This window comes from Pyrus communis, chromosome 8 (genome assembly GCF_963583255.1).
Source record: "Pyrus communis chromosome 8, drPyrComm1.1, whole genome shotgun sequence".
NCBI classification, from domain to species: Eukaryota; Viridiplantae; Streptophyta; class Magnoliopsida; order Rosales; family Rosaceae; genus Pyrus; species Pyrus communis.
Window position 1 is genome coordinate 3,494,823 of NC_084810.1, and position 14,916 is coordinate 3,509,738.

At 39.2% G+C, this 14,916-nt stretch overlaps 3 protein-coding genes across 3 annotated transcripts; 1 reads left to right on the forward strand and 2 right to left on the reverse strand.

Moving 5' to 3' along the window:
* Window positions 1-960: 960 nt before the first annotated feature.
* LOC137743468 (uncharacterized) lies at window positions 961-6,457 on the reverse strand. The gene is made up of 7 exons (XM_068483362.1): window positions 5,456-6,457; window positions 4,252-4,491; window positions 3,653-3,742; window positions 3,386-3,535; window positions 3,113-3,237; window positions 2,164-2,293; window positions 961-1,218 (listed from the first exon to the last, which is right to left on the reverse strand). Exons 1-7 carry the CDS (start codon window positions 6,020-6,022, stop codon window positions 1,093-1,095), a joined length of 1,428 nt encoding a protein of 475 aa, XP_068339463.1. The 5' UTR covers window positions 6,023-6,457; the 3' UTR covers window positions 961-1,092.
* Window positions 6,458-7,842: 1,385 nt separating this feature from the next.
* On the forward strand, window positions 7,843-8,688 carry LOC137741891 (F-box protein CPR1-like). The gene has a single exon (XM_068481589.1). The coding sequence runs from the start codon at window positions 7,843-7,845 to the stop codon at window positions 8,686-8,688; it is 846 nt and encodes a 281-aa protein (XP_068337690.1).
* Window positions 8,689-10,621: 1,933 nt separating this feature from the next.
* Window positions 10,622-14,402, reverse strand: LOC137742729 (BES1/BZR1 homolog protein 4-like). The gene is made up of 3 exons (XM_068482670.1): window positions 13,883-14,402; window positions 11,208-11,962; window positions 10,622-11,121 (listed from the first exon to the last, which is right to left on the reverse strand). Exons 1-3 carry the CDS (start codon window positions 14,096-14,098, stop codon window positions 11,118-11,120), a joined length of 975 nt encoding a protein of 324 aa, XP_068338771.1. The 5' UTR covers window positions 14,099-14,402; the 3' UTR covers window positions 10,622-11,117.
* Between the last annotated feature and the right edge of the window lie 514 nt (window positions 14,403-14,916).

Genomic DNA, 14,916 nt, shown 5'->3' on the forward strand with positions numbered 1-14,916 from the left:
TTTTTCAGACCTATTATTGTCCCAAGAGGAAGACCGAAAATCGGCTACAGTACTAAGAAATTTGATCACTCAAACATTACTTTCTGGCAGAAAACAGTTAAGTGCTTCCAAGGAACACTAAATAAATCTTTGAGCTGAACTGTAGCAAATACCACTTTTAATTGCTCAACAGCCATTGAAATGCAAGCATGATTAAGGTTTTTCTCAATTTTGTGTCTCGTTTTTTATTTTTAATTTTTTTGTAGAGCTGAATACTCTTTTTGTCATTCTGAATGTTGTAAGGTTTGGTTTTTCCTATCCCGAAATCCTTCCATTAGGCCTTGTTTGGTATAGATGACTGAACTGGAGTGGAAAATTCTCGAAATTCAAGGTAGATTGAAGGGAGAGGAGAGTGATTTTTCATTTTGAGAGGATTAGATGTGAAAATACTTCTCCATTCTAATCCTCTCATTTTTGGAAGGATTGGAATGATAACCATTCTTCCTGGTCTGGAAGAAAGCGGCACAAAGTTGAAGAACGTTGCTTTCGTTTTCGAGGCATAGCTCAGTTGAAGAGCAAGCCAAACTCCTCGGGCTATCGTAAATCAGACAGTCGCTGCAAGAGCCTGATGACCAAGAGAGCCATTTATCCAAGAAAGGACGAGCTGGGCCGTATGAACCTATTCAGCATACGCCGGGTTGGACTTGGTAGTGACGTAACAGTTGCTGCCGGACAGGAACTTATCGTCGGAGCATAAAAAATGAAAACTAAAAACGAAATGCAATGATTTTGAATATCCTGTGCAATAAATCTTACTGCGTACTTCAATTTAGCTTTATGTACAAGGGAATATCTGAAGGCACACATAGTGACAAGACTTTTCTCTCCAAAAGGGCAAAATTTTTAATTAGTGAACATTACAAGCAAAAAAAATATTGAAAAAATAAACAAATAATTAAAAGAAAACCAAAAAGGTCTCAGTGGAGCAAAAGCAGGTAACATTGGTATAATTAGCAGTAGAACATGATTCACATATTCACATGTGGTGGGTGTTTTTGAGCTTGAGACTGACTATATACACTTGCATTTTGCACTCTGTTGGGACCTAAGCCATCAAAATTCAAGAACATTATTTAACTGAATCGACAAGTATGGTCGACCAACATTGGAAAGAGGAGCATCCACTCTTAAAACGATCCCCGAGTCCCCAACATTTCCATTCCACTTGGATCTGCCAACCTGACGATGCAAGACCGGACAAAGAAGAAGATAGTAAGAGACAAGCGAGTACGGCAAAGTACAACTTATAGCTAAAAAGTAACTTGTGCGTAAGTTATTTCAAACACAACTTATAGCAAAGAAGTAAACATCCAAGAGCCCAAACAAATATGTTATATACGTTGTATATCATAACCAAATTGCAAGGTCAAATACCTAACACAACTTAATGCTAATGGAAATGAACCGTATCCTATAAAGTAACTGTATACGGGATAAACATATAAAGGAATGCTGTTAGTGAACGTGTAGGAACGTTGTTAGTAAATGTGTGTTTCACGATTTATACATATACAATGAAGTTAAATGAAAAAGCTTCGCAAATCACCTCCTTATAAGATATGTTTAGGTGAGGGATTTCCAAGTCCCAAGGGTTTAATGCCAAGTTAGTAAGGAATGGATCACAAAATATTAGATAGGAGGATTTAGATATACATCATATGAGCATCAACAAGCATATAGGCGGGATTTGTAAATGACTCCCTCCAAGTAGGGGATTTTTTTGCAAATCCCTCCCACATTCCTTGGTTATGCTCATACGATGCATTTCTAATCCCTCCTAACTTTTTGTGATCCATTCCTTACTAACTTGACCACAATTCCCTGGGATTTGGTAATACCTCACCCAAACATAGCCAAGTTTGCCAAAATATCAATACAAGAAAAAATCAGAAGGTACATACTTCACAATCAAGCAAACAGCTTTCCAACGAATAGGGTCAATAACTTTTGATTTTACTTGGAAATCAGAGTGAAATAAAATTTTCTTGAGATGTTTTCACGAAATTAAAAGCTTAAGTAAGGATAAAGGTGACAAAGTTTGTGCTGCATAAGAAACTAAGTGAGATCCCAGAGAACTAAAGGCTAAAAATGATAGAATAAGCACTGGTATCAGCAATAACATACCGATATTGAAGCAAAAGCAGAAGGATGTGCGGTAAATGAACCACCACATATAAGATTCAGCTGCTCCTTCACTGAGTGAATGAGCTCTGCCCGCAAACCAGGATTGCTTCCACCAATAGTGGGACATAAACTGACCATTGTAAAATTCCATGAAACTTATCAACACCAACTAATGAATGTTAAAAGCGCACATGAAGATGAAAGATGAATTTGCATGTGTAACTTAACGTAGTTAAAAGATGTCAATATTACTGATGTGCAGTCTTAACAGGGATGTAAGAAAGTAGTTTAAAACATGCTGGTACCAATTTTCCCTCCGCAAAATAAACCAGATGTGAATTAACCTCTAATGATTAATATCACATCTTAGGCCACATAAACATGCGCAAGTCAAAGATTCCAAAATTTCCAACCATTTCCTACAGTTACATGCAGACATGCGTCATATGATGATCACCTTGTGTAACTCTATGAAATATCACAACAAAATTACTCTTGTTAAGCCCCAGTTCAACTTGAGAACATACCTTTTGCCCAACTCAACCCATAGAATCATAAAAAGCTGAGAAAGAATTAAGATTGGGATGAGAAAGTCCTGCTGGAACAAATCAGTGGCCTCAAAGGCGTCCTTCGGACCCAGCCCTTTTAGGGTAAAAATATTTTAATGCTCTTCTTCATTTTTTTGTGGCATAATTTTGCGTCAAGAGATGTGCAGAGACCAGAAGGGAATGGAAATACCACTTCAACGTCATATTATCATCAGATTCAGAACAGCATAAGTAACATTCATTTGAGTTTTTCTGGGTGGTTAGTTATTATAGAGACCAGTATCAACAACTGATATACCTCTTTTCTTGTAAACCCTCAACATTGCACATAAGAGAAGAACCCTTAGAATGGAAAGACAATAATGTACAGCTAAAACAATAGAGAGACAGCATAACCAAACCTGAACTGAATTGTAGGCTTCACCATAAGACCCGATCGCTGCCAAGCCAAGGCTTGCGAAAGACCCAGTGTAAAAGACTTGTCTGGCCATTGTATCATGGGTGTGATGCGTGTTCCCCACTTATTCTGAAACAAAAAAGATTTAAACAATCTTAACTATAATCAAACAAGAAGACTAAGCGTAAAATAATCTATAAAGTCTATTCTGGTACAAATTGTGAATAAAACTACAACAATTCTTGGTAAAAAGCATATTAATAGTTTGCAATCTAACCTTGCGAGAGAAACTGAATATCATTTCTCCAGGATATTGACCTTGAGCTTGTAGAAGGCCTCCACAAAGAGGTAAGAAAGCACTTGTACTAAGTCCTTCACCAGATATATATGTAAACTGCCCGTTTGGAAACTGTAAATCAACAAATGACTGGGCACAGAGAGAGTGATCATGAGAACCAATGCCATAGACCCAATAATAGTGCCGACACTGAAAAATATATATATATGAAAGCACAGAAATATGTATTCTAAAGAATCAACTTACACAAGTTAATGGTTTCAGGCAGACCATTGACATTAAGAGCCATCTTCTGTGTTTTGACCACACAGCCGGACAAAGAGAATGCACCCTATTCTGATAAATGAAACGAGTATATGAGAACATGGCAAGGAAACTGGAAAATGTGGGGAAGTATCAAGCTTCTATACATGATATAATGCCTCAACAGTCCACCCAATTAGTTTTACTCTTGTGCACCTTGCAATTGATTCACATATTTAAGTTTCAGGTTTTTCTTTTCTTCTTCCATACTTTTGGTGCATTTGGATGCTCTACTGGTGACTTCTAATGAGACTTTCACTTGTTACAGAAACAGTCACGCACAAGATTATTCCTTTCTTATGATATTAGTGATGCATTGACAAGATCTTCAAATAAAATGCTAGGTCAAAAATCTATTCCAAATAGTCAATTTTGGATGATGGGGGAAAAGAGAGAAGTAGAGCACAACTCAAACATAAATGAGACTCATATTCTATTTATCATTTTATCTCTAGATAGAGTATAACTATTCAGATTTGAGAAACAATTACTTTTACACTTGAAGTAACAAAATACAATTGGCCAACAGAATTTATTCATACCTTTCTATCATAGCCATACCAAAGCAGGTGTTGCTTTGACAAATGCACAGGAAGAAGAAGAGTTGCATCACGAACAAAGAGTAATGGCCCAAGCTGGACAAGGAAAAGTGATGAATTGTCATTTCTAGATGTGGAACTGCCACTAGAAGCCTCTACTCTCCATAAGTCTCCCCTTGCATGGAAAGAACTTTCCAGCTTACGGGTTCTAGTATCATAACTTGTTGTGCTATTTACAGTGCCCTGCACTCCAGAACCCCACAAAAAAAAAAAAAAAAAATGCAGTCAATAATTGCATAACCAACAACAACAACAACAACAAAGCCTTTTCCCACTAAGTGGAGATGACAAACGATGCGCCGTTGCCGGGGATTGAACCTGGGTCACCCGCATGACAGGCAGGAATACTTACCACTATACTACCAAGACCAACCATCTAAAATTCCAAAGGATTGCAACTACTGGTATGGGTGATTAGTAATAATGACAAAGCGATGAGAATGATAACAACAAATTGATGCTGCTAACAGGATATTGGTAATGATCACAACTAGTTGCACTGACCAGTTAACTGTAAATGGCATTCCAAATACACTTCATGAATAAATTTCCCATATCAATCAAACTTCTACTGATCATAAACACAATGTGCATTAGAAATCCTAGAATTTGATGAAAATATTAAACACCCTGTAGATTATAGGCAAATGGTTATAGTTTACTCTACCACCAATCACAACACTACAAAACTTCCCAGAAGAAAAACAAAATAGCCTCCGTTTCAACAATTCCCCTCATCATGAGTTCTAGTTTAGCATACAACCTATCCTCAGAACAAAAAATCCTACAACTTATCCTGACCTTACTGCACCGCGTATATGAAAAAGTGACTATAACATTCTATCACGAATTCTAACATTGCATGAAATTATTGAGCACCTTACTAATTACAATAAAGTGGTAAACTTTAATCTAGGACTTATCACATGACATATTTTCCATTCAAAAAACAACTTGAGCAAATTTCCACTTCTATCAGCACTAAGTGATTGTCTATGAAACACAATTATGCTTTATCATAATTCATATGTGTGGTTCTGTAACAAGTTAAAAATGTAACTTGGTGCTCCAATTAGAAATGAAAGGTGCAACTAGTTCATACATAAAGACCATAAATTACATACTACAATAGGTTGAAAAAACTTACCAGTGGTCTACCCAGAAGACCGGCAGACCTTAGATTCAAGCCACCAAGCTCCTCATCCACCACACCATCAGAGCCACCATCACTCTCCACAACCCTGAAATCCTTCAACCGTTCCTTCAATGGCCCCAAATCCTCCTTGCCACTCAAAATCATATCAGCTCTGTGCTTAGCCTTACCCGAATCAATCCGAATTGCCGCCAAATCAACATTCTCATCATGCCTAAACGGCACGGGTAAGGCCCTAAAGAACTGCTGAACCATCCCATTCAAGCACGCCCCAAAATCCGCCCCCGCTTGCCCAATCCTGTTACCGATATCAAGAATCGCAGAAACCCCGTTAATGCCCGGGTTCTCAGCCACCAACCCAACAAAATCCCTCTTGCCAAAACTCTGGTTCGGGAATTCGAGGTCGAAGAGCTTCGATGTGTTAGGGTTTGGCCAATGAAACGACGGCGGAGTGATGTGGGACTGAATTAAACCCGTGAAGCCCTGCGTGAGGCGGTCCGCCAAGTCCTGCCCATGGCGCTGTACCTCCTCCCATGCTTCGAAGGGGCTCTCGACCGACATTTCGACGAAATTTGAATGCTTTTTCTGCTATTCCTCTGAAACAATCACAGCTTCTTCATAGCACAAATCAACGGGACGAATATCGTTACCAAAAACAATGAAATTTGGGAATTTTAGCTACTGATTAGGTCCAACAAACCTAAAACAGTGAAATTACAATCCCAAGCTTGAAATTTAAGCTTTCAAACTTAAGAGTTTTCAGATCAAATTCGAAAAGGAAAAAACCAAAAACAGTGAAATGTATTTGGAGCTTGGAAATGGAAGTTGTCGAGCTTCTAGGGTTTTTCAGTCAAAATTCGCAAACAAAACAAATCCCAAATTTCAAAAGAGAAATCGAAAATTGAGAAAGGGGAAATTAAAGATTGATTCTTCGATGAGCTCCAAAGAAGCAACTGAAGACAAAAAGAAAGGGCGCACTTAGTTTCCGTTAACGCAACGCTAACGGGGAAAGGACGTGTAACTTGTGAGGACGTGTGTGGATAGGGAGGGGAGAACGTTGGTTTTCACACTAAGTGGATGTAGAGGCCGTCACAAACCAATTACAAATTTTAGAAAAAAATTTTAACAATTTAAAATATAAGCAACATTGTCATTTAGTATTACGGTTTAGTGGTATTTCTCATCGCTTGTAAGTGAGTAATCTTATATTCGATTATTCGCCAACGACGAATTTGAACTACATTATGACTAGCAGATTGTGAGACTAAGTTCACATTCTCTTCTTAGTGTAGATAATATGGTTTGTTAAAAAAAATTTACAAGCAACATTACTATGCTAAGGTAGACTAAGTGAGGTAGTGGATTGAATAGCTCGTTTTTTTTTTTTAATTTTAATATAAGCGAGATTATTGTATTAAAGAAAATATAAGTGATTTAAACTAGACAAAGGAGAGGGGGAGTTTGAACTACAAGAGTCGTAGTGAAATGGAGAAGAAAATGATTGCTTTGCCATTCTTGGTCTTGGATACGCTTTATTTTATGCTACTTTGGAGACAGAGAACTTGGCTAGGGTTCTTGGAGATTTTCTATTTTAAGGTGTTTTCATTCCTTTTATTTGTAATAATATTTTATATGATTTCAATTATGAATATGCATAACTAATTCCTTTTGCTAGGGTGAAGCTGTAAGCCTTAGCATGAATATGTGATTTTTATTTAATTGCTTATGATTGATTGCATGCATACTTTGAATTATTGATCACCGTGATTAAAACTATCTAATTGTCTTAATGCCTGATCACCATTAAGATCTTTAGAAAAGTAATTTGATGCAATTTTGGTCGGAAGGTTCCCTAAAATTGACGCTGGCTTCTTGTGATTAATAATTGTAATTTCACTTAAGATGAACACCACGTCTTAAGGGTTGCATGGTTTTTCAAAGGGTTTTCATAAAGCATAATGAGTCTTTCATGTTCAGATTTGATCCGAACTTTCGGACGGGTTGCATGTTAGATATACTTTCTATGTTGAAGGTTCCAAGTAGAATATGAATTAGGAAAACCTAACCTTCAAAGTGGCATGTGTAGATTATAAGTAATTGATAAAAATACATAGGATTGCTAGGTGATGGTGGAACCCTAGTGCTTTTATAAATTGGTATTTAAAACTCTTTTCTTTTATCATATTTGTTTTTAATTAAAATTCGTTTTTAATATTACTCAAGCTTAAAATCTCTTTTCTTAACTTTCAATTTTAAGTATTTAATTAGGAATTGTTTCTACATAAATTATCCAAATAGTCCTTGAGGAGAACGAACTTGCATGAGCATATATACTACAACATCATTGTATTCTTGCAAGTATTTCATATGATTTTGACCCTATGTGCATAGACGTTAAAAATCGTATCAATTATCGAAGGGGTACTCCAATAATTCGGAACCCTTGTATTAGAAAGTTTTTTAATTTGCCTGCACCTAGTGTTACACGGGACGACGAGGGACCTAGAGTGAGAAGACAAAGTTATTATGCCTTTGGCTCTGATTCGCGTACGAAAGACTATAAGGTTTTGGGAACGTTGAGTTATGAAACGCTAAACCCAAGTAGGGTTGAGGTCTGGTCTTTAGCAAGGGGCACTTGGAATACTCTTACTGCCGCTGTTAGTAATATTCCTGAAGTTTTTGAGCCATTAAATTATCAAGGAGCGCAAGCTTTTGTCAATGGCGTTTTGCATTGGCTTCAAATTCGTAGAAAAGAGGGAGTTAGATATCATTTCATTACATGGCTTGATGTGAACAGAGAATTATTTGGTGAGATAGCGATGCCTGGATCTTTGAGAAACAGGGCAGATTCTCAATTTTGCATTTCAAGCTACGGGGACTCCCTCCCCTTGTTTAAGAATGACGATCCTTTTGAAGAGGACAGAAGAAGAAGTCGGAAACGTAGTTTTTGTGTATGGGTGATGAAAGAGTATGGCGTGGTGGAATCGTGGACTATATTATTTACTATACGCCTGCCTACAGTCACACTAATCATCCCATTGTGTTTTAGAAAGAGTGGTGAAGTGATACTTCAAACGTATTTGGAATGTTTGAGGTTGAACCTGGTATCATTGAACCCTAACACCGATCAAGTTGAAGATTTAGATATTGACGATAATTGCTCTTTCATGGATCATTTTGTAGAGAGCATTGCCTTGTTTGGCCACCCCTATGCCATTTCTTATTAGCAAACAGGTTGATGAGATCTTGAACTTATTAGATTTCTTCACTTTTGTTTTGTTTTTGTTATATATATCCAAACATGCAATTTTTTAAATAATTTATGATTCATGCTCATGTGCAACTTAAATACAGTTACGAATTTCAGGAATCCAACAAATAAGAACCTTGTCGGATTAGTGACAAACAAAATCATATGTAATTCACCCTTGAAGGGATGAGAAGACTCACAAAAGCATTTCAACCTCTTCCTGACCACTATCGTGTGATTCAGGAGTGCCAGGAATTGAACTCAGGACGTGCCATGTGGGGTACGGCTTGAAATTTGTTCCCAACCACTAAACCACCCCGCGGTGGTTAAATTTCAGTCATGTTGTTTTATCCTTTGTTTTATATTGTTACCCTGAGAGTCATTTGTTTGAGATCACAAACTTTTTTCAATACTGAGATTTGTACATGCCTTCGACTATTCAAGTCATCAATGAAGTGGGGGAAGGAAGTCAAACTTTTCTGGAGAAGGAAGTCTTATGCTCTCCTAATTTTATTAGGGCAAGGAGAATATAATTAAGCACCCCCAAAACCCTAACTATTTTACAATAGCAAAAACCCCCAAGTACCGTTTGGACTACTTAAAACATGTTTTGGGTGAGTATACTAAGCTTATTAAGCCGTTCGCAACTGATTCGCTACCCTAACAAGGGCGAACAAACAAATCTAATTGACTTCGGTTATGCTTCGCGTACCAATGACTATAAGGTCATCAAAATACGTGCTAACCGAACCCAAACTCAATGTGAGGTTTGGGTTGCTAACCGAACCCAAACTCAATGTGAGGTTTGGGTTTAGTCATTAGCAAAGGGCTGCTGGAAGAGTTTCAGTGTTGTAGACAATGTTCCCACTGATTTTATGCCGAACGGTAACAGCTGATCCGCGCGATAAGCGACATGCTTTTGTTAATGGTGGTCTGCATTGGCTACTAGGATCATCAGAACATAGGATCAGGTTTAGGAGTGGCGGCGAAGTAGTGCTCAGAACGTACATCGAACAGCTTTGTGTTGGTGAACCCTAAGATTAATGAAGTTGAAGGTTTTCGAACCGTTGGATACAGGTACTACTAGTACATGGAATATTTCTAGTCTTTTGTTACTTAACCATCCCAGAGCTATTTCTTATTAGTTAAAAGTTCTAGAGAGTAAGAATACAGACGTTTAAAATTAATCATGTTAATGAGTTCTGAATCCTGATTATTTGCACCGTGAAGTATAATGTTTTAAAATTTCATTTCATTCTCGGTGTGTTGGAGGAGGTCCTGAATTCAGATCTCATAAACGTGTGTTGATTAATAATTAACAATAGTGTTTATGTAGACGAGAATTGGCCAGACCTAGAATAGTTTATGAACTCAATTTCTCTCTATTCTTGCTTCTAATACAAACAATATTCTACATTAATCTACGCTAAGAGGAGGAGAATGATTTGTGCTTGGAACATAAAAGATTGAAGAGAAATGCCCTAACCACCTAGGCATTCAACTACTTGCAAGGACAAATAAAGTCTTATGTTCCCAAGGGCTTTTCTTTCGGTCAAAAGACAGTTAAAATATGAAGATTCAAAGCGACATATCCTTTGTGGTCGCTCGGATATGTTTTCAGTCGCAATATGCTGCAGTAGTGGTGGTTTGGTCCACACCATAAGATTTTATAGATAAAGTGATTCCCTCTTTGTATATCAACAATGACGACAAATTCTAATAGAACCAATAAATTTGTCGAGCTGATACCAATCACCCCGAAAGTACTTGGCTTCTTACATACAAGGAGCTATTCCTCGTCAAAATTTGACATCCAAACAACGAGATATTTTATACGTGTCATATTGAGAAAATGTTCATTACGTGTCAGGAACCGAGCAATGTTTTTGAAATAATATAGAGACGACCAATGAACCGGATAATTAGCATGCCAAACACACAATTATAATGTCAAAGAATATACAAAAGCCAATGGAAGAGAACACTATAAATCTATTCACTCTTGGAAAAAGGTTTGGCAATTGAGCTATAGCCTAAATCCCCTTTGGTCGTTGAACAGTAATTTCAATGGGAAACCACAGGCAGCAGCCAATTCATACATGTACATGGATTCCTTCCAATCAAACTTAGGTTGTTCTAAGAAACAATGACCAAAGGGTTGTATAACCATTCAGCACCTCAAAATGACTAACTAAATATGACTCCGGACAAACATTAGGAAACGAAGAATTAAAAAATAAATAGAAAAGAGTGACCGGTTAAACTCACCTTGATTCCTTTTTCTCTTCCTTTTATCTGGAATAGCACAGACAAGGAAATAAAGTTCGTTCTATAACAAGTGATCTTCATTTTGCGCAGTCCTTTAGATGCGACGTAACATGATACAAATTCGCTTTGTGCAGTCCTTTACCTGTACATAACATTGTTCGAGTGAGCAAACGAACAATTCAGAACAATACACACGATGTTGCAAATCTAATGTTTAAGCTAACACACCTTGTTCTTGAGCTCCCAAGAGTGAGCTCCAGGTCATCGGATCCACACTCTTCATGAATCTTCTCTCCTTCCCATGCCTTAACCAGCCCTGTTGTATTGCATCCAAATGCAAACTCATCAGAAATCACCTCGGACATGGGGATGTCAGCAGTGTGATCAGAGCCAGCTGCAACGGCAGGAGAGCATGTCCCACTTTGCCCAGGAGTCCACAGGCGGGATCCACCACCGGCTAAAACCTCGTCCTTAAACCCAAATGGGTTTGAAGAGACAAGGCTGAATGTTGGAGAATTTGGTCCACGGGGAACCGGAATCCCAGCAAACCATTCTGGATCAGGAACAATCTGCTGTCCAGGGCTTGGTGGAGTAGAAGATGGCAGGAAGGGGAATTGCTGCCCAGCCCAGCCTGGCCGAGCAGACTGGTCATCCCAGTCAGTTCTCATTCTCGGTGTCCTGGCAGTTGGGGAGCTTAATGGAGGGGTAACAGGAGCACTGATAGAGCCACCATGGATGTAGAGGTTCGGTAGTTTGGAAGAGGAGGCTGAAGAGGATGCAGAGGAGAGATTTTTGAGCCATGGGATAAGGGATCTGCCATCAGCATTCTGGTTAGCAGCATAGGAAGATGATGTTGGGCTAGGGATGGAGGAAGAGCCTGGGCTTGGATTGTAGGAAGCACGATTACTTTGGAGGAAAGACGAGCTTGGGCTAGCTAATGTGGATCCACCCATCACGTCCATGTGTTTGACCGGCTTGCATCCCTGCATATAATTAAAGATGATTAGTGGCACATACCAAAAAACAAAAAACAAAGTTCAAGTATAAACAAATTTGAATGGAACTTGCAGAGAGCTACAGTGGAAGAACCCTCATCTGTTTTAGCCTTCAATCTAAGTCCATTTTTAAAATGCATGTGTGTGAGTGCACTCGCCTAAATAACGATAAATTTCCTTTCACACAGTTATTTTGTCAATTCTAAGGGTCATGTGTATTAAGGTGCCAGGTTAGTTACTAGCAACTACAGTCCTATGGTTGGTTACTAGCAACTACAGTCACATGGTTGGTAATCGTAATTTAATCATTTATCATGTCCTAAAATCAGGCAATGGTGTGATATTATGTAGATAAAATGATTGCAAAAGAGCTAGCTAGCATAGCTGTTTGATTCCATGTCACTTCTCTTTTAGAGAGAGGGAAGGAAGAGGGAAGAGAATTTATCACTGGTTCAAGTAATGATATCATTAGCAACGATAAGAGGCTATGACACATTCCCAGTTGGTGACAACCTCTAAATTTCACTGGAATACCGTGAGCACACCTATAAAAATGGTGCCCCAAATTTTCAAGTATAACGGTCAACTATAGCATTACCAGGGCAATCTAAGCTGCCAACCAAACTTAACTTCAATTCCCAAGCAATGTAAGATCCAAAGGAACCATGGTCCCTTTTAGAAACAGTTTACTAGCTATGATGCACACAAGAGGCAGATGTGGAAACATGAATGCGAAACTGAATTAATCAAAGGGGAAAATTTGACCCCAGTTTCAGTTAACCCTCTCTTCTACTAATTTCATATAACGACACCACTACCAGCTGACTTGAACCAAAGCCGTATTGGGAAAACTTTCAACACAACTACATTGTTCTTAAAGTACGGTAACTTAACTCAATTGCACTTATAAGGCATGATTCTAATACTCACAAAATTACTATACATTGGCTTTTGACTCTGTATAATCAGAGAATTCCGTAGTAAATCTTGCTATCCCCACAAAGTGGAAAAGAAAGGTACCTTGTCTAATAAGCAATTTAATTAAGGATATTATCATATTACAGTAGTAAAAAGTTTTATTATATGTAGACGAGTGACAACTAAAACAGAAACCGAGCACAACCCAGAAAAGGCTCTGCCTCTGTTTCCCTTGACAAAGTAAAAGGCTTAGCACTAACCAAAGCAGTGAACACACAAAAAAGATCAAAACTTCAGACAATGGCACACAAAGCAAGTGGGCATTTTGGGCAGTAAAGTTCGAAAATAATTTGTAAAGCGGCATCTTCGTCGCCTCGAGATCTACGTAGCTCCCCTGGGGTTTCAGACAACAGAGTCTCCCTCCGCAGAAAAGCACAGAGACTCTGTGTGTGGTGCTCCCACGCGCAAAAGCGATCTCACGAAAAAGAAAAAGTAAAAAAGAAGAGAGGAGCTAAAGGTCCAAAGCCAACAAACAAAAACAACAGGGCTGACTAGATCTAACGTACGCCGATGACCGAACTCTCTGAATTGTTACCCCCGGCTAACGTGTGCCGGTAACACCAGCTCATGTTAGCCAAAGCCTCCCATTTATCCGTCTGCCTTGATTCCGGACACTTTCCCGGCAAACATGAACCGCTGCACCCCTGTGTAAGTTAGCTACTTATGCTAAAATGCGCCAATACATGTTGCAGATGATCACCATTGCCAACCAATTCCCGCTCCGTCCTGCGCATGCTAGCACACGCCGCTAACATGCGCGGTCGGCGGAGCTAAAAGCTTAACGATAACTACCGTTCAAAGTTAACAATTTGGTTGAGTTTGTCAACGAAATTAAGAATCAATCAATCAATCATCGCGGTAAAAACTTATCAAATACTCGTAATGAACAATTGAACAGCAGTTGAAAAGAATTGAATTTTGTTCTTTTACCTTGCGGTAAGTGGTGCCGTCCAATTCGACGGTCCAACCGGCCTCGTCGCAGAGAGCCTTGAGGACCTCATTGTTGTCGCAGTGCTTGGGGAGCTTGTAGTTGCCGTACAATCTCAGGCCGGCAAAGATCTTCGCCGCTATGGCCCTCCGCCTCCTCTCTCTTCTCTTGTTGTTCTCTCTCTCCTTCCACGTCGGCATTCGCGTCCCCGACGTCATCTCCAATCGAGCAGCCCTTCGTTGCTAGCTGGAACCGAAAAGACGCCGCACGCAGAGAAATTTGAGCTGAGAACTGAGGAGCAGCGTGAGAATTGAGTCTTCGGAAGCCGAGGGAAGAAGCTCCGGCGAGACAGCGGCGTTGAACGGAAGAATTGGAGTGAGCTGGAGTTGCCCGGGGACTTGAATTTTGCGGAGGATCGGTGAATTGGATCGGATCTATGTGAGAGGTTTGAAATCGGGTTGGGTTGAGGGGCTGATGGGAGAGCGGTGTCGGAATCGGAAGGGAGTGCGGTTTTGATGAAACCCCGGGAAAATGAGAAGTGAAAGCAACAGCATGAATGCTAGGATTTGTAATAGAGACAGATTTTTGGAGAGGATAAGCATTCGGTCTTATTTAGTCGTTATTTTACGACTCTGCCATTGGTCACGCAGACCGTCTCCGTCTACAAGCACAAACAGTCCAAACGATTCGTCGTTTTTGTGGCAATTATTTTTTGTTTTAGGAGGAAAAAGAAAATAAGCAAGCACGTGTCGGACTGCTCTGGGACCCGGTGTTTTTTTGTTTTTGTTTTTTCCAATCTGGGACCCGGTGTTTGCTCCATCCCAATCGCAATGCATGCGTCATGCGTCATCCGTGGCAGGAGTTTCACGTGACCCACGCCAACAGCACCACCCTCCGGGCCCACATCTCGCCAACGCGGAGCGCGGCAAAAAATCAAGGGTAAATTATATTTTCATATCTCAGGTTTGGAACATATTTCAATTTCTTACAACATCTTGAAAACATTTCACTTTCATACCTTAAGTACTTATTTTAA

What these genes read in the sequence shown, in the direction of transcription:
- LOC137743468 (XM_068483362.1), bottom strand. Translation starts at nt 6,022, where the DNA reads ATGTCGGTCGAGAGCCCCTTCGAAGCATGGGAGGAGGTACAGCGCCAT. An exon ending in GTCTTCTGGGTAGACCACTG is followed by an intron (nt 4,492 to 5,455) that starts GTAAGTTTTTTC and finishes TCTGGAGTGCAG; the next exon opens with GGCACTGTAAATAGCACAAC. An exon ending in AAGCCTACAATTCAGTTCAG is followed by an intron (nt 2,294 to 3,112) that starts GTTTGGTTATGC and finishes TACAATGGTCAG; the next exon opens with TTTATGTCCCACTATTGGTG.
- LOC137741891 (XM_068481589.1), top strand. Translation starts at nt 7,843, where the DNA reads ATGTGCATAGACGTTAAAAATCGTATCAATTATCGAAGGGGTACTCCA.
- LOC137742729 (XM_068482670.1), bottom strand. Translation starts at nt 14,098, where the DNA reads ATGACGTCGGGGACGCGAATGCCGACGTGGAAGGAGAGAGAGAACAAC. An exon ending in ACGGCACCACTTACCGCAAG is followed by an intron (nt 11,963 to 13,882) that starts GTAAAAGAACAA and finishes AATTATATGCAG; the next exon opens with GGATGCAAGCCGGTCAAACA.